This window comes from Dipteris shenzhenensis, chromosome 1, assembly GCF_047967505.1.
Source record: "Dipteris shenzhenensis isolate YYH24624 ecotype China chromosome 1, Dip_SZ_1.0, whole genome shotgun sequence".
Classification (NCBI taxonomy): domain Eukaryota; kingdom Viridiplantae; phylum Streptophyta; class Polypodiopsida; order Gleicheniales; family Dipteridaceae; genus Dipteris; species Dipteris shenzhenensis.
The window spans coordinates 12457907-12479647 of record NC_141596.1 but is presented as its reverse complement, the minus strand read 5'-3'; the positions used below and the strand labels follow the sequence as shown (position 1 = coordinate 12479647).

At 42.0% G+C, this 21741-nt stretch overlaps 2 protein-coding genes across 3 annotated transcripts in view; one reads left to right on the top strand and one right to left on the bottom strand.

Moving 5' to 3' along the window:
* Positions 1–19244, top strand: part of LOC147905396 (uncharacterized) — an 81708-nt gene extending 62464 nt beyond the window's left edge. Inside the window, exons 10-14 of one of the 2 annotated variants that reach the window (XM_087371679.1) lie at positions 15759–15894; positions 16158–16248; positions 16345–17019; positions 17130–17246; positions 18021–19244. In XM_087371679.1, the coding sequence (XP_087227805.1) occupies positions 15759–15894; positions 16158–16248; positions 16345–17019; positions 17130–17246; positions 18021–18962 (1961 nt within the window). In that variant the 3' untranslated portion in view covers positions 18963–19244. Of the gene's footprint in view, positions 1–15758; positions 15895–16157; positions 17020–17129; positions 17247–18020 lie in introns of both variants that reach the window. The other variant, XM_087371631.1, reaches the window with a different exon arrangement.
* LOC147905397 (uncharacterized) lies at positions 2545–14930 on the bottom strand. Its single transcript, XM_087378414.1, has 2 exons — positions 14177–14930; positions 2545–2612 (listed from the first exon to the last, which is right to left on the bottom strand). Exons 1-2 carry the CDS (start codon positions 14928–14930, stop codon positions 2545–2547), a joined length of 822 nt encoding a protein of 273 aa, XP_087234540.1.
* Positions 19245–21741: the final 2497 nt, after the last annotated feature.

Genomic DNA, 21741 nt, shown 5'->3' with positions numbered 1-21741 from the left:
ATACGGAAGAAGCATATACCTAGATGAATCCAGGAACATTCCCAAACTCATCCTCTAAAAGCACAACATAGTGCAGTTTCGATCTCATGATAGTCACTCATAAGGTTGAAAACTAGAAACTCTATGCATACCAGGTCATAATACTGGTTTGGTGGATGCACCGGCTACTTTTCAAAAGTTTATGAATGAGGTGTTTGAGCCATATTTGGGTAAATTCATTTGAGTCTTCATAGATAATTTTTGTATCTACAGCTCTTAGATAGATTATTTGGAAAAGACCCGGTTGGCACTGCAATGAATAGATGATGCCCAAGGCAACTTGAAACCTTTGAAGTGTCATATTGCAGAGGATAAGGTGAAGTTGCTTTTTCATGTGGTTTCCTAGGAAGGATTGAGAGATGGATCCCGAAAAGGTTGCTACCATAGAGGATATGCCGGTGACAAAGACAGGGTGGAAATTAAAGACCTTTATCTGTCCAGAAAGTTACCTACTATGGAAGGTTTCTATGGGAATTGGCATAAGAGCTGTATCCTTTGCATTAGCTGGCCAAAAAGAAGACTGAATTTCAGAGGACAGATAAGGCCCAAAAGGCATTTGAGGGGGTTAAGAAAATGCTACAAAATGGCCCAGTTCTTATGCCTCCTAATTGGGAAAAGGATTTCTTCGTAAGTATGAATGTAACGGAGAATGCAGTGGCTGCTATACTATTACAGAAAGGGGAGAAGGGTTATATGCAGCCCATTTACTATGCGAGCCACTAATGGATGCAGAGGGGAGGTATACTGAGATAGAAAAACAAGGGCTGGCAATGATGTATGCAGTACGCAAGTTCAGGTCGTATTTGCTGCCCAAGCCTGTTGTCTTTTTGGCAGACTCAGTGATCATGCCCTATTTTGCGAAGAAGCCCAATCCCTCTTGGAAGTTTATGGAGTGGCTGGCTGAGTTGCAGGGATTTCAATTTACCAACAGAGCATTCTACCCGTGCTACACTTGCAGATTTACTCACAAAAGGGAGGTGGCAGAGGAAGTGGAAAATCAAGGTAGAAAGGAAGTGAAAGAGCAGGCTATACCTTAGTATATGCAACAAGGTCAAGGGCTGATGAAGCCACAGTATGCTTTGTATTTTGACGGAGCTTTTCAATGAAGCACAGGAAGAGGAGGTATTGGTATTTTCCTCATGCCTATCCACAAGACCCACAACTCCCTAGATGGTTTCCTTTGCCACATGTCATCATTTTAGCCCTTTTTACTTGGTACACCTTTTACCCCTCTCTTGGGGCACAATTAAACCATTTGCCCCTTGGCATTATTACATATTTAGGTGCACCTAGGCCTTAGTACTCAGAACCACCTAGTCAATGCCATTTCACCCTCACCTAGGACCTTGGCAGTTACTTCTCTTGACCATTTTATTTACGCACATTAAATATTACAAAAGTCGGTCATCTAAGAGAAAATGCCCACCGATCTTTCCGAGGTCATGCTATTTCGGCTAGAGCATAACACTTCCGTAGCTGTATGCCTTATGCGTATGGTAACGTATGGAAAAAACTATGGATGGGGTTTGTTTCATGTCAATCGGGTCACCGTAACCCGAGATATGCAATTAAATGAGTAAGTGTAGGGTCATGTACCCAAGGGGTTTGGGGGGATGTTATGCTCTAGCCGGGATAGCATGACCTCGGATAGATCGATGGGCATTTTCTCTTAGATGACCAACTTTTGTAATAGTTAATGTGCGTAATTGAAATGGTCAAGAGAAGTAACTGCCAAGGTCCTAGGTGAGGGCGGAATGGCATTGACTAGATAGTTCTGAGTGCTAAGGCCTAGGTGCACCTAAATGTGCAATAATGCCAAGGGGCAAGTGGTTTTTAATGTGCCCCAAGAGAGGGGTAAAAAAGGTGCACCAAGTGGAGAGGCTAAATTGATGACATTTGGCAAGGAGAACTATCTAGGGATTTGAGGGTCTCATGGATAGGTATGAATAAAATAACGTATGGATCTGATGATTTACTATCCCAAGAGAAAAGGCTGGGTGGTATAACAGATAGCCATCGCCCGTGATTGCTTCAACGACGAGCAGAGATTCAGGCTACAGACAGAATCGTGGATAGATAAAATTGTTGACATTTTGGTATCAGAGCAAGGCTAGAGGATGGAAGGGGGATTCGTGAAGAGATGAAGCGATGGAGCGTAAGGTTCTCGGAAGGTGACGGGAGGCTACGAGGAGATCGACGGAAAGTTGGCGTTCTGAATGAGAGAATGGCCACCGTGGCCTACGAAGGCTGTTAGCGTAAGAAGAAAACTAGTCGCAGGTGACGGGTAAACGAAGCTGTCGAATTCGAGCGGTCGTCGATACCTTTTGGAAGATGGTAGTTCACGTAACGTGAAGGCGTCACGTCGATCAACAGCGGCATATTTGGTTTCATCTTGCTCGCTGTTCTACAGAAGCATTGGTTGCGAGGCATTCTAAGACCTTTGCACAGTCTAATTGGAAGGGAAATTGTACGTCTGGGAAAGAGTAGCTGGCATCGTTGCAAAGATCAGGGAGCTCTTTCTTTCCGTGCAGTTTTTTTTTTTGGTTTTTTCATATGGTCCTGTGATTTCTGCACTGTAGAAGAGGAAAAAAAACAGGAAAACGGAACAGAAGTGAAGGGTGTATATATTGGTTATTTGGGTTATTTATTAAAAAAAAAAAAAAACCCCATCTTCCACTGTGAACCTATGGAAGCAGAAGGGCAGAATTCAAGAGTGAATCCTAGTGAGTCTAGAGTACAGTCTACACAACAGATGTCACATCAGGCAGCATCTACTTTGATTGGTAGGATTTCGATATTAGAGGATGCTTTACAGCAGATTATGAACCAGCAGCTTCAAGTGAATGCTGGTCAAAATGAGATCAGGGAGATGGTGCAAGCCTTGTCGGCTAGGCCGTCTAGAATTGATAAGGGCAAAGCTCCAGCTGAGCCAGAGCCCAGTGTACATTCCCTAGAGCGCGCAAGGGTCAAAGTGCCTAATATCGCTAATTATAGACCAGAGAAGTACGCTGGTCGGATGACCGAGCGCAGCTCTGATGTGATCGAGGTTTGGTTACACAAGTGGGAAGAAGCCTTCGCCATTTGTGAGATTAGATCCGATCTAAAGAAAATCCGCGAGGCCACACACCTGTTTATTGAGGCAGCGGACAGATGGTGGATAAAGCAACAGAAGGATCAAGTTGCTCCAACCACCTGGGAAGGGTTTAAAGCTGAATTCAAGAAACACTTTCTCCTACCTGATGAAGAATCCCGAGCTTGGGATGCTTATAGAAATCTTCGTCAGAGGAGTCTGTCAGTGGCAGAGTACACTGACAAATTGAGAGAATGTGTCATGAAAATAACAAACCCTCTCCCTATGTCGGTTCAGTTAAAAGACTATATCTATGGACTGAACGACAAAATCAAAATGGAAGTTCGGGCTAAATATGTGACTACATTAGATGAATCTATCGTAGTAGCCCTGAACTATGAGGATGCCAGAGGCAGATCTGGTGGATTTGTGCAGGCAGGGACTCAGTATGAGTACTCGAGAAAAGGGGGATTTCAGAGGAAATGGATTTCAAAGACAAGTGTCTCGCAGCCAAGTGGCCAAACCAAGCAGGTGAAGCCGGTTGAGGGACCAGTAAAGACAAGTACCACCGTTGGGGTGAAAAGGAAAATAACTCCAATGGCAGCCCGGGCTTGGTCAAAGTCCTCGTTGACCCCTGAACAAAAAGACAAAGCTAGGAAAGAAGGATTGTGCTTCGGCTGCCTTCAGCGACATCAGTGGAAGGATTGTCCACTGAATAAAGACCGTCGCACGGCTAATATGATAATATCTGAATGCGACGTAGAGATGCAGGAGAGTCCCAATGTGGAACATATGCAAATGCAACTGGCGGGACCTTCTCAGAGGTTAGTACCTTGTTTGTTATGTGTATCTGTTGCTAAGTTAGTGACGAGTGCACCTGATAATATCCTATCTAAGCCCGCAGCAACGGGGTATACGGCCTTTAATGATACGGAGTTAATTAAAATGAAAGGGCAAGTGGCCAGTCATGATGTCATTGTGTTGTTTGACTCGGCGTCAACTCACAATGTGATTAACTCCAAGCTCGTGAAGAGGCTGAAATTAAAGACAAGTCCATCTGACTATGCGTATACAGTCAGGATGGCAGATGGAAGTTCAACTGAAGTATGGGACCAAAGGGTTACCCAGTTGGAGCTTCGGATTCAGGACTATGCTGAGAAGCTTGATTTTGAAATGACCAAGCTTGCTCATGCAGATATAGCCCTGGGTATGGCGTGGCATTCTAGGAAGAATCCAGCCATTGATTGGAAAAAGCACGTATATCAATTCAAGAGGAATGATGTGCTTTATGTCTTGCGAGGTGAAAAAGACATACCTCAGGGACCGTTGGTTTCCGTGATGGAAATCAGAAAGGCTCAAGTAGAGTTTTTATTCCTTTGCACAGCATCGGTAGAGCCGGTGGATGAGTCTTCGGCTAGCACTGATGTTACGCAAAGTGGTGAGATGGCCAAGCTGGCTAATCTTATAACAGAGGAGTTCTCTGAATGTTTTAGGGATGAACTACCTTATGGGTTACCTCCAGAGCGGAAAGTTCAACATAAGATTGAACTAATCCCGGGGGCAGAACCTGTAAATAGACCTCCCTATAGAATGAGTTTTGCTGAAGAAGCGGAGGTGCGTAGACAACTGGAAGAATACCTCAAGTTGGGGCAGATTCAACCAAGTTTCTCACCTTTTGCTTCGCCAGTGATATTAAAGAGGAAAAAGGATAATACGTTTCGCCTCTGTATAGATTACAGAGCATTGAATAATATCACTGTTAAGCACAGGTATCCGATGGCTCGGATTGATGATTTGCTAGATGCATTACATGGAGCCGTGATTTTTAGCAAGATAGATCTTAAGTGCGGCTACCATCAGATCCGGATTAGAGCCGAGGATGTGCATGAAACCGCTTTTTTTTAGAGGTTTGGTCATTATGAGTTTTTGGTAATGCCCTTCGGACTTACCAATGCTCCAGCGACCTTCGTCATGCTTATGAACGATTTACTACGTCCGTATATCGGAAAGTTCGTAGTACATTTTATTGACGATATCTTGATATTCAGTAAAAGTGTTACTGAGCATCGTGAACACTTAAGAATAGTGTTCAGTACTTTGAGGAAAGCCAGTCTTTTTGTGAATAAAAAGAAAACTATACTGTGTATGGTTAGGCTTGAATACTTAGGGTTCATAATTACTCCACAGGGGTAGAAATGGATCCGAAGAAAGTGGCTGCGATACTAACTTGGCCAATCCCTCAGAGTCTGACCGCGTGTTGCGTCATTCTTGGGATTTGTCCAGTTTTATAGAAGGCATATCAAAGGATATTCCGGAATAGTATCGCCATTGACTGATCTGACCTCAGATAAAGTACCTTTTATTTGGGGACAGAATCAACAAGAAAGTTTTAACACCATAAAACAAGCTGTGGTCTCAGGACCGGTGTTAAAATAGTTGATCCCCAGAAACCGTTGTTCCTAGAAACCGATGCAAGTGGCATTGCGGTAGGAGCAGTCCTCCTTCAAGAGGGAAGGCCAGTAGCCTTTGAAAGCAAGAAGCTTTCTCCCTCTCAAGAATTGGCCAACTCATGAATTGGAGTTGTATGCTGTTATCCATGCTTTGAAAACATGGAGGCATTATTTGTATGGTTCAGAGTTTTATGTGGATGTAGATTATGATACTCTGAAACATTTTTGTAAACAGCCTGACTTGAGGGGCCGCCAAGCTAGGTGGGCAGAGCTCATGCAGGAGTTTAATCTAACGATTCGGTACCGAAGAGGAAAAGACAATAAGGTGGCTGATGCGTTGTCTCGCATTATGCACAACCTGAGTTTCACGGTATTAGAGAGTGCTCTAATGACCGAGATAAGAGAAACTCAAAAAGTGGACGAGTTTGTCCAGAGCTTATGGCCTAAAGCTCATGTGTTAAAACCCGGGGAAAGTGAAAAGGATGACCTAGCATCCAGGAAAGGCCAAACTTATGCAAGTATACCATAAGGGATGGTATGCTAGTTAGAAATGGCAAGGTTGTAGTACCTAGTCAGAATGATCTCAGGCAGAGAGTCATTCGACAATGCCATGATAGCCCGTGTGCGGGACATCCAGGAGTCGAGAAGACATATGATCTCGTGAAGCGAGATTTCTTTTGGCCAAAGATGAAAAAGCATATTCATGAATATGTGACACGGTGTTTCTCGTGTCAGGTAAGTAAGGCCGAGCGGGTGAAGCCACTCGGACTTTTACAGCCCTTGGAAATACCACTAAGTAAGTGGGAGAGCATTTCCTGGACTTTATTGTAGGACTACCTGCAACACAAGGAGGATATAATTCTATCCTTGTGGTGGTTGATCGTCTAACCAAGATGGCTCACTTCATTCCGACTAGAGAGTCTGTTAGTGCCCCGCAAGTGGCGGATTTGTTCATTAAACATATATTTCGTCTGCATGGATTGCCTAGATCCATAGTGTCAGACAGAGATGTTAGATTTACCGGTCATTTTTGGACAGCGGTATTTGAGACACTAAGGACTGAGTTGGGAATGAGTAGTGGGGATCATCCTGAGACGGATGGTCAGACGGAGAGAGTCAACCAGACTTTAGAGGATATGCTGAGGGCATATGTGTCATTGAGGCAACATACGTGGGACAAGTGGTTGCCATTGTTGGAGTTTGCCTACAATGATAGGAAACATTCCTCTACCGGGTTCAGTCCGTTTGAACTGAACTATGGTTATAGACCCAGCCAATCCAACTATAGTTGGAGTACCTCAGAAAGTGCCTAGTGCCGCGAACTTTGTAGTTCAGATGCGGGAGATGCTAGCACTTGCGAGAGCTAACATCCGTCAGGCTATGGATAGAGCCAAGATATATGCGGATGAAAATCGGTCTATAAGAGTATTTGAAGAAGGAGAAAAAGTTTTTCTCAGAGTTCCTTCGCACTCGAAGTCGTTGACTTCAGGAGAGTGTGCTAAGTTATCACCTCGATACTGTGGGCCGTGGTTAATTCTAAAAAGAATAGGCAGTGTAGCCTATAAATTAGAATTGCCACAGGGGTGTAAGGTGCACCCGGTTTTCATGTTTCGTGCTTAAAGAAATTTTTGCATACAGGTGACTCACTAATCGAAGGTGTGGTTTTGTTTCAGGAGATAGAGGATATTGCAAAGCGCCAACCAACAAGAATCTTGGACCGAGGAACAATGCAAATACGAAATCGGAAGATACCCACGGTGTTGGTTGCATGGCATGGTCAGCCTCTATCGGAAGCTACCTGGGAATCCGTATACCAGTTACGGAGAGCTTTCCCAGATTTCATCATCGAGGACGCTGATGCTTGAAGGAGGGAAGGAATGTTATGCTCTAGCCGTGATAGCATGACCTCGGATAGATCGGTGGGCATTTTCTCTTAGATGACCAACTTTTGTAATAGTTAATGTGCGTAATTGAAATGGTCAAGAGAAGTAACTGCCAAGGTCCTAGGTGAGGGCGGAATGGCATTGACTAGATAGTTCAAAGTGCTAAGGCCTAGGTGCACCTAAATGTGCAATAATGCCAAGGGGCAAGTGGTTTTTAATGTGCCCCAAGAGAGGGTAAAAAAGGTGCACCAAGTGGAGAGGCTAAATTGATGACATTTGGCAAGGAGAACTATCTAGGGATTTGAGGGTCTCATGGATAGGTATGAATAAAATAACGTATGGATCTGATGATTTACTATCCCAGAGAAAAGGCTGGGTGGTATAACAGATAGCCATCGCCCGTGATTGCTTCAATGACGAGCAGAGATTCAGGCTACAGACAGAATCGTGCATAGATAAAATTGTTGACAGGGGGAGGGAAAGATCGGGGGGGGGGGGGGGGGGGGGGGGCGGGGTTAGAGTAGTTTGATTAAGGAGTGTGAGACTTGTGTAAATAGGAATATGAGAAGTATCTGGATGGTTGGAGCGGATGGCTTTCCTTACATGTAACTTTGTGATTACGGATCTAGGAGAGAGAAGCTGTACAGTTCGAGGGATGAATAAAAAAGTAAGCTGTTTGTTATAAATATGGCTTTCTCGCTCCTTCACCCTTGCTTGCATCCTGAGCACAAAGCATGCATAGTACAGGAATAAATTAATGAGCTTTTACTGGTCTTTCCAACCGGCTTGAGTGCTGAGGACACGACACAACAAGATCACACATTGCTATGAACAATGAGTATCAATATGTGCTCCCCCAAAGGTGGAGCATGATCAAAACTAGTACAATGGAGCTTTAGGGATCACAGTGGCTCCTTGCTGCCAGGTGCACCCCTGCCAGATTTACCCAATCTTCAATGCAATTACAAGAACAATGAGTATCAATATGTGCTCCCCACGGTGGCTCTCTGCTCTGGGATGCACCCCAACCAGACCTACTCAATCTCTAATGCTGGACTTCCTCTTTCCACCCAAGAACATACACCAAACGTTAGTTCTCCTGCTACTTCTCCAAAGTGAGCTTTCCCTTCTAGCTTGTCTTTCATTCAAAATCCCCTCTTCCTCGTCACTAGTCATGGACATAGCTTGCTGGGGTCCTTTCCATCTAGGTCTTCCCTATCCTCAATGGGTTGCAGTAGGCTCAACCCCTCTTTATTTGCAAAGCTGGCTCCTTGCCGTTCTGGGGAATCAGCTCCTGGTTGCTGGGGCTGCTTCATCAGTTGACTCCAAATCTCCTCCCCAATGGCTGCCTGACCTCCTCTTACTTCCACGGTCTTGTTGTCTGCTCTCCTTCTCCACCTTGGCCTCAAGTCTTCATCTAGGTCTTTGTCCTCCTATGGTTGCAAGTCTCTGTGACCTCATGTTTTAGACTAATTCAACCCATCCATGCTACATAAAGAATCCTTTCGGCATGTTTATTAGCCTTTGGGCCAAGGAGCCTAGTTGTAACAAACAGGTTAGTTTAGTGGCTTTTTCAAATTGGCTTTGTAGCTAATACTTTGTACTTTAGGCTGCTAGGAGATGCCACATGGCAATGTTGGGGTATTATCCCATATACGAAGTTGTAAAACAGCCTGCCTTGATCCTATAGGGCATGGCTGCCTCATTTGTACTCAGCTTATGATCTATACACTGTTATACCAAATTGGGTATTTCAGCTTGAGTCCGTCCCCTGACTTTTACTCTCTCCACTCTAAGAGGGACCTTTCTATTCCCTTCAGCATTGTACTCACTGCTTCTAAATGGAAATGCTCTGGCCTAAGGCAAGTACTTCGTCTGAATTACTCATTTCTGCTCTAGAGTTTTTTTTAAAAAAAAAGCAAAAAGTTCTGCTCTAGAGTTTGATGAGGGCTAGTCTAGGAATGTCTATTTAGCCAGGAAGAGTTAGCCAAAGTCAGGGCTAGTTCTCTTTCAGTGGTATCAGAGCATGAAAATCATGGGAAAATGTGGGAAAATCATGTCCTTTCATTTTGAAATTCGGAGAATGTGTTCATGAGCCTGTGACACTCTTCTATGCAAATTTTGGGTGCGGAAAGTTGCCCCAATCTTTGGTTGCCACATATCAGCATGTTAGAGGGTGAAATTTCAAAGTTATCAATTTGAATGATTTTTACATCATTATGATCAGGCTGACCTCCTGAATAAAGCCCTCATGGATGGTAAATCTTTAACTGGAGATTAAATTTGTCACTAAAAGGCGGCCAGGCATTCTTAAATCTGCTTCGATTCTCTAGAAATCCCACCTCAAATGCAGTTTCCACATTACCATCTCAGTCGTAAGCGCTGCTAGAAGGGATATGCAATGTATGATTTCAATCGTAATTGATATGTCCTGTTTTTAAAGCAAAATGTCTTCCTGCCGCGGGTGCACTTGACTTCAGCTAATTTCTAGCTATCCTAGGATTCTTCTATTCTATCCTCTGCTTAGGTTCAATTGAATTCGTTTCTGGCATCTACTAGAGGGGCTCACCATAGGTACGGAGAGGCAGCAACTAAAGCAAAAACAGGGTACAGCTTAGAAAAGTACCAGTCCAAAAATAGAAGCCTTATCTCAGAGATTTAATGAATACAAAGGCCTTCCTGCTGATCTCAGGTCAGTCCTACATTAATCACCTCAGAAGCAGCAGGAGGAGGTTTGAGCAGGTTCAGGCAGCCTTACTCTTGGACTTGGTCCTTACAAATGAGAGACAGCACAATAGAGTTAGATGGATGATAGGCATCCCATTTCAGGACATATGATCTCCAGTAAGATAGATATGGAGATGCCTTGGTCTTCTGATGTGCACTCTATAAGGGCAGGCTATCCGCGTCCGTGGATGAGAATATCATCGTTCATGTGCACTTTGAGCCAATCAGGATTGTGGGTCATGTGGAGCACTGTTTTTTGGCTTCTAACTAGTATTTAGACCCCCATCTCGGGACATCCCTCTCGGCTGGGGGGTGTTCCTATCAGTACTTGCATTGGGATCTTGGGGAGTGGGAGTGAATTGATGCAAGAAACCATGAAAAGAATCTCCCATCTTTCCACTACATTGTTAACAATGCCAAGAGGTTTCAGCTCAACGTTAGGGACTGAAAGCTCTTAAGAGCTGCTAACTAGGCGTTTCAGATTTCAGGAGAATTGCAGATTTTTTTTGGGGGAAAGCTCTGAAAGTTCCCAAGAATATAAAAATCACTCTCTTCTTTTGGGTTTCTATTCATGGAGGGATTATTAAGTATCAATGGAAGTCTACGTTTGGACTCCCACTTCATGCTCACATTCCCTCTCTGCTGAGGGGTACATTCAACATTGCCTTTGGGATTGCAAACAAGCCAAGGACATTGCAAGACTTTTGAGTAGATTTGCTCGCTCCCCTTTCTTTATCACGTACAGCTCAATGTCCTGACTCTATGTCTGGGTCTCAGGTGTTTAATTTGAGGCATAGCTCCCCTTGGGCTTTTTCGGTTCGACATCATTTGGTTGAGCTATGCTCTCTGGACGTTGTTCTATTCTCTCCCTACAGATTTGTACAATCCTTGATGGACCCATGTTAGGAGATCGTAGCAAGCATTTCAGCCTGGCATATCTAGAGATCCACATGTACAAAGGCACTTGATCGTTCCCAATTCCACCGACGACTAGTATTTGGAAAGACATTGTACACATTATGATGGTCCTTTGGTCAAGTATGCAAGTTGATTTTGCCATGAGTACTATCTTCCTCAGAAAGCAGAGAGGCTGTCCTTTCTTCTTAAAGGTTACTAGAGATTTGAGATGGCACTTTCAGCCTCAGCCTTGGATCTTTACTGGGCTTTTTTGTTGGGTAGAGCTTGATTCTCGCATGGTTAACTTTTGTCTTGAACATTGTCTTTGGGGCTTTTCTCATACTTAATACAATTCTTTCTCATTGGGGGATGGAATTAGAATTTTTTCATGGTTGGAGTACAAGTGGGGATGCCAAGGAGGAAAAGGGGTAAAGATATTGTGTGTGTGTGTGTGTGTGTTTGTTTGTTGGATCCTTCATATGGACTTCATCCAAGGCAATATGGTTTTGTTCCAAGAAGGAATATACATGATAATATTTCCAATACCCTCATCGCAATGGAATATGCAAAATATTCAGCTCAAGATGTTTTGGTCATGCAGGTGGATGTGGCAAAGGCATTTGATACCGTACAGTGGGATTATGTCTCTCAAATCATGTCTAAACTTGGTTTTGGGCCAAAGCTAGTTATTGTCATATATTGGCTTTACTCAGATTCCACTGCTCAATGCTTTATAGGGAATCATTTGTCTGAGTCTTGGAATCTGGAACGATCAGTTCGACAGGGATGCCCTCTCAGTGCTTTGCTCTATGCTATTGCTTCACATCCTTTGCTTCTTTATATGGATCATCTGGTTGATATTGGATAGTTAGTGGGGCTTGAGATTCCTGGCTCACGGCCTTTCATTGCAGAGGCTTATGCAGATGATTCATTCTTCATGCCAAAGAATAGTCCTCTGGAGCTTCGCTTATTGATAAATACCCTTTCTGATTTTGGGTTGGCAGCTGGTCTAAAAATTAATTTTCAGAAATCAAAACTCTTGCCTCTCAAGCATTGCGACTGGCATGCTATCCTTTGGCCCGGCCAGATTATTCATTCGGAAAACATAGTAAGACATTTGGGTTATCCAATTGGCTGGAAAATCAGAAATAAGCAACAAATGTCTTGGGTATTTAACAAAATTCAGGACAAATTTGAATATTGGAAGATCTCCACTTGGCCTTTGCATGTTCGGCTTCGAATTGTCCAGTCCATTGTTTCATAATGTAATTTTCTTAGTTTCACCAAAAAAAAAAAAGTGTTTGTGTTTGTTGGAGAGGGGGGAGGGGAGGGGGGAATGATGGTTCACCAAGGATTCTGAATTTTGACTGCCTCACCTGTGTTCTTGCGTCTTTTTCTTCCTTTCGTCCCCCCCGCCCCCCCCCCCCCCCCCCCTCCCCCCAATATGGAAGTACAGAAAATTATTCAGCTCAACACAAAGGGGAACCTGATGGAAGGGGTGTTGCATCATTTGCCAAAGTAGGAGGGCACCGAGGTACGACTGAACTTGTACAGAACGAGGAGCAGGTCATCCAAAGGTTCTGTAAAAGTAAAGAACAAGGACTTTACTAGAGAAGGTGACAAGAGAGTGTTCTACATGGTTGCAATAGGCTGAAAATCATAGAACTCTAGCAGCCCCTTGAACTCTAGAAACGATGGTGTAAATGGAATTGATATAAAGGTTAGTAGGTTAGCAAGAGGACGATCATCAATTTAAGCACACAACTTTACCCAAGAATAGTTGTAGAATCCTTTATATTCCCTTAGGTTGTCTATATATTCCCTTAGGTTGTCTATGCAGGTGTTTATAAAGGTTTTCCTTTTCTCTCTGATAGTTCAATTTTGCAATTGTCTTTGGTATGGCATTGATACCTTAACTAGGCAAGCTTATTATACTACAGTATTGAACATATATCTTCTGCCATACATTGATATGGTTGGCGTGCTGCCCATGCCAACATGTTGTAAGTATTCCTGAGACTCTCATTTGCAAAAGTCTGTACCCATTTTGCCCCAGGTGTTCATAAGCTGCTTTCAAAAAGCAGAAAGCTGTAATGCATTCCTTTTTTAAAGAAGGCTTTATGCACTCACGCTCATGCTCTGTTCCCCCCCTCCCCCCAACACACTTTTTTTTAAAAGTGAAATCTTATATTTCTGTATGGGAAACCTCAAAAGAGAAAAAAACGCACCAATAAGTACAAGGAAAAAATTTACAAGTAAAGCCTCAGAGCCAAACTCATGAGGCAGCCAAGTAAAAAGTTACATATCAAGCTGGAGGAGAATCAAACGTAGCATCCTCCAGCTTCAAATTATTGCTTTGTAAAAACTGATGCAGTGATAGGTGATACCAACGGGCTGGTTTGAGGAGGCTAGGAAACTGATGGGAAGGCTGAAGCAAGGGCTACAGCTCTCTCTCTCTCTCTCTCTCTCACACACACACACACACACACTTTTTTTTTTTGTGAAAGCACATTACTATATTAACATGAAATCAATGTACATGACATTAGACTCCAAAGGAGGGCCCAATGGAAGCTCTCTCTCTCTCTCTCTCTCTCTCTCTCACACACACACACACACACACACACACACACATACACACACACACACACACACACACCCCTCTAACACATACACTTTTTTTTTTTTTGTGAAACTAAGAAAATTATATTATGAAACATCCATTTTACAACAGGGCAGTGCTCAAGAAAAGAGCCAATGCCCTATCCATCAGAAACAATAAAAGAAAAGCTGAATGAAAGAAACATCCAAATCTTCCTCATGCAAGGCATCATATAAGGACTGCCGCAATGAGGCCCGGAAGAACTCATAAGGTTGCTGAAGGGGTGAATTCAGATATGCATGATTTCGTTGTAGCCAGAGGGTCCATAAGGCCTAGTATCTGGTCCAATGGAAGAAAAGAGAATACTATGACAAAGAAGCTGATAATCTGCCAAACATCCAGAAAAACCTCGAGAACCTGTGTGCAGGAAATCTGAGAGATAAAAAATAGGAGATCTTGTCCAGAAGGTCTCTGGAATATGAACAGAACCATAATAAGTGTTGAATACTCTCAGGAGTATTATGACATCTTGGAGAAAGAGGAGAGGCAATCCTTCTTTGAGCCAATTTCACTCCCACTGGAAAAATACCAACAATACATCTCCAGAGAAAGAGTCGCTGCTTCAATGGCATTTTCAACTTCCATATCAATTTCAATTTTCCTTTCCACCAAGTTAAAGACTTATTCAGATGCCAAAGAGAATTTGCATGATGAGCAATCCATGGAGGAGGTAATATCAATCGATAAGCCTGTATGGAAGTCAATAGATGCAAAGGCTGAGAGGATAATCGTGGACTTGAAGACTGAAGATGCCAATCTTGAAGCCTGTCTCTTACTTCCAATGTTGGAATTGGAACCAAAGGGAGTAAGAGATTTGCAATAGCTTTCCATATGGGTCTATGATGCATCCCAAGATTGTAGTGTTGGCATGCTGCCGGAAAAGAGAGAAGATGCCCTTGAGTATCTACCACATCATCAATGAACCGAATGCCCAGCTTCATGAGATTGTAAGCTCTGATTGGTTGTTGTACAGCAAGAGGAGAGTAAAAAACAGCACTCCAATGAAGGCTTTCCATTCGAAGCGAGGAAGCTATAGAAGTAGGATGGGGAGACCATTTGATGCGAGAGAGCACTTTCTTCCACTCCTGAATCAAGGCAGTGGAAAATGGACAACCCGGAATTTTACCTTGAAACTTGCCAAGTACTACTTCCGTATGTCCATAAGCATTTGTGCGCATCTGGCCACACAAAAATGCCAACATGATAGACCAAGGCTGCTCTTGCTGAAAAAAAGTCTTGAGCATAGTGATCTTTCTTGCCAACACATGAAATTTGATGTTTATAATATTCAAACCACCATGCATTCTTGGTGAGCAAAGCAGGTCCATTTTGAGCAACCTTAAAGCTTTTTTATGAAGCTTAGTTTTCCAAAAAATCTCCATGGCTTGAGACATAAAAGAAGAGGGATCTCGAGATGACCAATGTAATAAAGGAAGGTAAAACTGGACATAAGCTAAAACAATGGACTGGACAATTCGAAGCCGAACATGCAAAGGCCAAGTGGAGATCTTCCAATATTCAAATTTGTTCTGAATTTTGTTAAATACCCAAGACATTTGTTGCTTATTTCTGATTTTCCAGCCAATTGGATAACCCAAATGTCTTACTATGTTTTCCGGATGAATAATCTGGCCGGGCCAAAGGATAGCATGCCAGTCGCAATGCTTGAGAGGCAAGAGTTTTGATTTCTGAAAATTAATTTTTAGACCAGCTGCCAACCCAAAATCAGAAAGGGTATCCATCAATAAGCGAAGCTCCAGAGGACTATTCTTTGGCATGAAGAATGAATCATCTGCATAAGCCTGTGCAATGAAAGTTAAGCATCTTAAGCATGAGAACAAACCAAAATGGTGGGAGGACCTCTGTTTTGAATGTATTGAGCAACCCGTATCTGAATATTTCCTTTTTAATGATCTTTTTTCTGTTCATATGTGTCTGTGCCATTATATCTAAGTATTTTGAGATATAGCTTACAAATTTTTGTATTTAAAAAGTAATTTATCGTCTCAATAATTCGACATGGGTTTCAGTGGATGAAGAAACTCGGTTGCGGATTGTGGATGAGATTTTATACTCATTGAATACATCGTCACTTCAAAATGCCTTAATCGACATGCAGCATGGTTGTGATGTTCTGGCATTTGGACTATGCATTTTAACACGCAGGTCAGTGTTCCCTATCGATTATGAGACTCAAAAGTTCTGTGGGAAATTGCTGCTTGAGTCACTTTGTCATTCTGACTAGATGATATCTGTGCGCTATATGTGGGAAACAATAATCTTTATAAGAGCTTTACGTGGAGCCTTGTTAAATGATAGCTCCAGAGTTGGCAAAGCTTGATGTGTCGTGATGACAAAAGAAACTATGGCCTCGTGTAATTCTGGGTGTGTTTGATCAGAGACTTTGACAAAAAAATTTCTCTTACCAGGGTTCTTGATGAGCGCTTGGAATTGCTTGCTTCAGTAATTACGAGAGACAAATACACCAGGTTTAAAGAAGGTGTGGAGGCAATGCGGAAGGTATTCTTTGTTGGCACTCAACAAGGAAACATTGGCATGCAAACCCCTGTTCCTGGAAAGTCTAAAACTTTTCCATCCTATGCTTCAGTCTTTCAGGAGAACTCCTGCCCTGCTACTTTGTCCTCTTCTTCAGCAATTCCAAATGGATCTAAACATGGTCAAGACTTCATAGATCCATGGTTTGAAGAATCGCCCAGCACAAGTTCTTCACATTCATTTAAAACCGTAACATCTGACGTTATTGTTAAAGAAAGCAAGGATACTGCAGTTGGAATGGATTCTACAGCCCTCCTATCTCGCATAAGCTTCACTGCCCCTACTGAAAGTAGCTGCTTGTCTTCAAGTAAGGTAGAGAATGGTGCTTATCGGCCACCCCATTTAAGACACATAACTACTCCTGCACGTCATACACTTGTGCCCCAATCTGGGAGTCCGAAATCTAATCCATCTGAGTCACTATCTTCTTTCATCCCAGGTTCTTCTGTTCACATTTCAGAGCAGCAACAGAAAGGCTTGGAGTTAGTCCCAGGACCATGTATAGAGAATTCGCAAGCTGTTTTCCCATTTGTGGAGATTTGTACTGCACCTGGATCATCCCTTTCTAATAATGCTATTCCTCAGATGCCTCTGCCCACCACAAATTCAAGTGATGGTAAGCTTTGTAAGCCTATTGAGTCTGGTTCCTCTAGTGGACGTTCAGAAGCGGCATCTGCATCCAGTATTGAGCACAGAGCGTGTGACACAAGTAACATTGATTCGTCTGTAAGTGGGGTGAGTACCAAAGCCACTGCATTTACCTATGGTGGTTTTAAACTGATGATGAAGCCATGCTTTTTGTGAAAGTTGATGCAGAACTAACAGGTGTGATGATTTGTGATCAGGAATCTTTGCTTACAGCTGAAACAGACATAGAGGCAGATGGAAGGAGGGCAATGTCCTCTGGACAACAAAAGCAGATTTGGAATTGTGTTATTTGTAGAAAAGGCCCTGCAGATACGGTTAGTGCAAGCTTGTTTCTGCGTTCTGTGTGTTATTTCATCAGTTGCATTTGTCATTTCTTTCCTTAGCATCACAGATTAGTAGTCGTAATGATTTAAAAATGCGAAGTACGGGCCTAGAAGATTTATCTATCTTGTGTTAGCGGGTGGATTTCACTTAGTGTTGTCTTTGCCTGTGACTGAAATAATCTATATCAGATAGAATCACTACCAGCATTTCTTTTATATTCTTTCATCAATTTGCCTCAAGAACTTTGCTTTTACGGTTGCTAGGTTTCTAGCCATTGCAAGCATATTCTCTGCTACAGTGCCAGGCCACAAATTCACTGCACTTTTTGTCTGATAGCGTTTTTACTAGGTGGACACCATGTGTGCAGCCTTCTGATGTTTAAAATTGGAAAGTCATTCTCGTTATATCACCTTTTCTCTTTAGCATCTACAATTACCACTACCTCAGTAGTGTTGTTCTTTATGTCAATTTTAGTACCATCTACAAGCATGCTAATTAAGTAGTGATTCCACTTTGTATCCACTTTCCGGATTTGGTTGAGAAGCTACAGTTGAAGGTAGAGATCCAAAAAGAACATGCCACTTTAGTAGTGATTCTGCTTTGTATCTACCTTAGTAGCCTCTACAAGCACGCTACTCTGCTTTGTATCGACTTTAATAGCCTCTACAAGCATGCTACTAAGTGGCGATTCTGCTTTGTGTCCACTTTCAAGCTGATGCAAATGGTCCTGTCTTTGACTCATATTTTGTTTTGTCATCTTGCAGGTCTTATTCAACTGTTCACACCTATGCTGCTGCCTCTCTTGTTCTAGATCCCTGCTTATATGTCCGGTTTGTAATGGCACAGTAAAAAACATTTTATGTGTCCGACCAGTTGCCCAGAGTTATCATGCCAAGAATTTAAATCAGCAGATTTCTGATGCTCCTTATGCAGATGATTGGGGATCCCTTGATATTTTATCTGATCAAAACATTGTGCCCCCTATGGTGAACCAGGCACATATCAAAGCAAGCCCGCCCCCAAATTCTTCAAGCGAGCAGGAAGTTGTGTTGTTACCATCTGACTTATTTGACACAACTGAAAGAAGCATGTATGATCATTGTATGCGGGAGCCCGAGATTTCTGGATTAGTTGCTGGAGCGGAAGTGTCATCTGCTAATTTGTATACAAATTCATTGTTTAGCGTCAACAATCAGGCAAGGGTACAAACACAGAATTGTGGAGGATTCCAAGATCCTTGCTTCTCTTCCAAATATCTCTCCCACGGTGCAGAAGCATCTGGGACCACTGCAACTTATGCATGTGGCTTCCCACCAATTTTTGGCACATTCCAGGCGGCTTTGTCTGAGGAATCATTGCTACGTGTTACTAGCTATCCTTCATCACTGCCACCCGACCTGAATGTCTGTGCTGCTTTAAAAATTTCCAATCATGGAGTGCACCCCTTTTTGGCATCCAGCCATCAAGTTTCAAGTCTCACGCATGCTTCGGATCGTCATGTGCCTAGGCCATCAGTTAGCACTTCTGCAGTTTGCTCTACTAACGTGAGGAAACCATTACCATATCAACCTTGCAAAGCTTTGAGACAGCCAGCTCCATATCGACCACCGGGGCTTTTCCCTCCTGCCGCTGCATCAACAAATGTTGGAGAGGCTTCGCACTCTATGCCTCCTCTTGCACATTTGCGACAGTGTAGACCTACATAAGCTTCTGTAGTCCAAGGGAATTTAATAAGCAGTACAAAGGCCAGGAGGCCAGTTCAAGGTACTTCCTGCTCTTTTTTCCCCCTGTTCTTTTCCAATTCATAATCTCTGAGGTGAGAAGTGTCAAGTTATTCATCTTATCATTTCTCTCTTGTTCAATCCAAAATGTTTCTCTGGAAGAATCTGATTCCTGGTTGGGAGTTTCTTGATATAAATTTTATACGAGTATTAGGTCATGCATTTTTTGAGAATCGCCTTTGACATCCTTTTAACAAGGGAGCACTGTAGAAGACACTGCTTAATGTTTCCCATTCTAAATATAAAGAAGCACCTTGATGATTGACCGTTCTGTCTTCCAAATCATATTCCTAATTTCTAAATAAGATTTCTAGCCATCGCTGTTTCTATCATATCGTGTAGTTCTTTGCAATTGCGTACTCATAGCAATTTCTGTTCCTGACTTATGGTGAAGTTCTTTGCACACAGAGGCCCACTAATTAAAATGAGATTGAGCGGACAGCATGACAACTTCACATTATTCATTAAATTTCAAAAAGGTTTTTCTTAAATTACCCATTCACTTTTTCTAGTGCAATTATGAAATATTAAAACATACACCCATTCTGAAATTTGGATTGAGCATACAAGTTGATAGCTTTGCAAATATTTGCATGCACCAGTCAGTGTCACCTCTTAGTCTTGCCTAAAGGATGCGGTGTAAACCACGAGGCGACCGTCTGTGTCATTCACAGGTTTACAAAGCATGTTGTGCCCTCATATTTTACACACAAGATGCAAGGGTTCGGGAATTCGTAATTGTATAAGGTGCAAGGATTCGATAATTGTACAACGAAATGTCATTCACACAATGATTTGTCTGTTTAGTTCTTAGGTTTGTTCTATTTTTGGAGTTCATCTACCTTGGGTACCCTATGAGTTTAGTTTAGTCTAGTCTACTCTCTCTCTCTCTCTCTCTCTCTCTCTATATATATATATATATATATATATATATATGTGTGTGTGTGTGTGTGTGTTAGCACTTAGCCGTGGTATAGCCTTGTAGGCTAGTCTTAGGACTCAGTCAACCCTTTAGGTTGAATTCATTGGTCAATCATATTGTTGACTTCGGGGCCATATAGGCCATCCCTTTATACTTTTTCATTATCCATTTGCAAGTACTCACGTTTGCTTCAGCTTGTTGTTTGCTCCCTTTCATTCCACTCCGTTTCCAATACCTCTCGCACCCAAAAGTGGTATCAGAGTAGGTTCTCTTGCTCCTACCTGCCTCCCCTCGTGCTTAGCCATTGTTCCTAACTACAGCTCCAGCTCAGTCCGGTGTCTCATTTCATCGCAAGAAACATGGATTTGATTTTGAAACATAAAAACTTTTATAAGTCTTTTGGGTTCATTTGCAGCGCAAGTCTACTTTATCTCTATGCACTTAGGAAGTTCCATAAAATTCCTAAGAGACCTTGATTCATTTGCAATAGCTTGTAAGACTTCTCTAACCGATGTCTCAAAGTGGTTGAGTTGTTGCCTCAATGCTATGTTGCTGATTGTCCATGAACTTTGGAGAAACTTAGTGAGAGAGGTTGATGTCCCAATAGATTTAAGTTGGATTTTAAATGATTTGGTAGGAGTTATCTCGGTCATAAAGTTTTCTAACTTCTCTTGCAGTGTAGAAGAGAATTGCACTCTAGTCTTGCTTGAAATTTTTATTTTACTACACTCTGAAGATAGATTTGGAACATTTGAAGTCACAAATAGGGACATTTGTTTCACACGTTTTCATACACATGAAAAAGACAAATGCAAAGTTTTTATTTCGGTCGGATGCAATAAAAAAAGCAAGACATTCTTTTGAAAAAGAAAAGGTGCACAAATGGTTGTAGATGTTGAATGTCCTTTGTTAGTTTAATTTTCTTGATGATAATTTGTTCATAACTCTAGGAGATTGTTTATTTCAACAAAGCATTCGTATTATGATGGGCACGAAATTGTGCTATTTTCTCAGCAAACTTCTACCTTTTTAATTTCGAATTTGAGTTTATGCAGCAATCGATCTCTTATGAGACTTGTTCAATTGTCCTACATAAACTTAGTTAGGTTAGGAGGTTCATAAATGACTTATTTATTTGAAACATTCCAAATCCTAAAGACTTATTACAATTGAGTTTGTGAACTTAATTCTAATCTTAGCATTTCAATCTATATATATATGATAAATATGATAAATGATATATGATAAAGAAGTTTCATATATATGATAAATGGCAACAACCTAAAAATGTTTTTTTGAATATCGTATGAATGTCTCAAATATCTTTGATGTGGCTATACTTCCCAATTATATAGGTTCTCCGATCTTTGCACAAGTAAGTATGCATGTATCTCTCAATTTAGTAATATAGTCCTAGAAGGGGCTTACAAGAAAACGTAACGAAGAAACTTTGCTTTGTCCTACATTGGAGTCGTTATATCTTTGGAATTTTGGCTTTGGGTATGTTTAGGATCCTTGACTATAGAATCAAAATCCAAAGTCGAGGGCTTCAAAGCCCTCTCTTTTTAGTTCTTAGGTTTGTCCTATCTTTGGCGTTCATCTACTCTTAGTACTTGTTTTTTGTATGTGCGTACATGCATGTATCAATATGTGTATATATAGGTATCTTTTTTCTAAGGGGTATATATATAGGTATTTGTGTGTGTGCATGCGCACGGAGATGCATGCATCTGTGTATATATAGGTATTTATGTGTGTGCATGTACTTATTTATATATATGT

Bases quoted from the DNA above. Each gene is read 5' to 3' on its own strand.
- LOC147905397 (XM_087378414.1), bottom strand. From the start codon at position 14,930: ATGTTGGCATTTTTGTGTGGCCAGATGCGCACAAATGCTTATGGACAT. The intron at 2,613-14,176 runs GTATTCAACACT...CCTCTTCTACAG, and splicing joins ATGTCATAATACTCCTGAGA to TGCAGAAATCACAGGACCAT.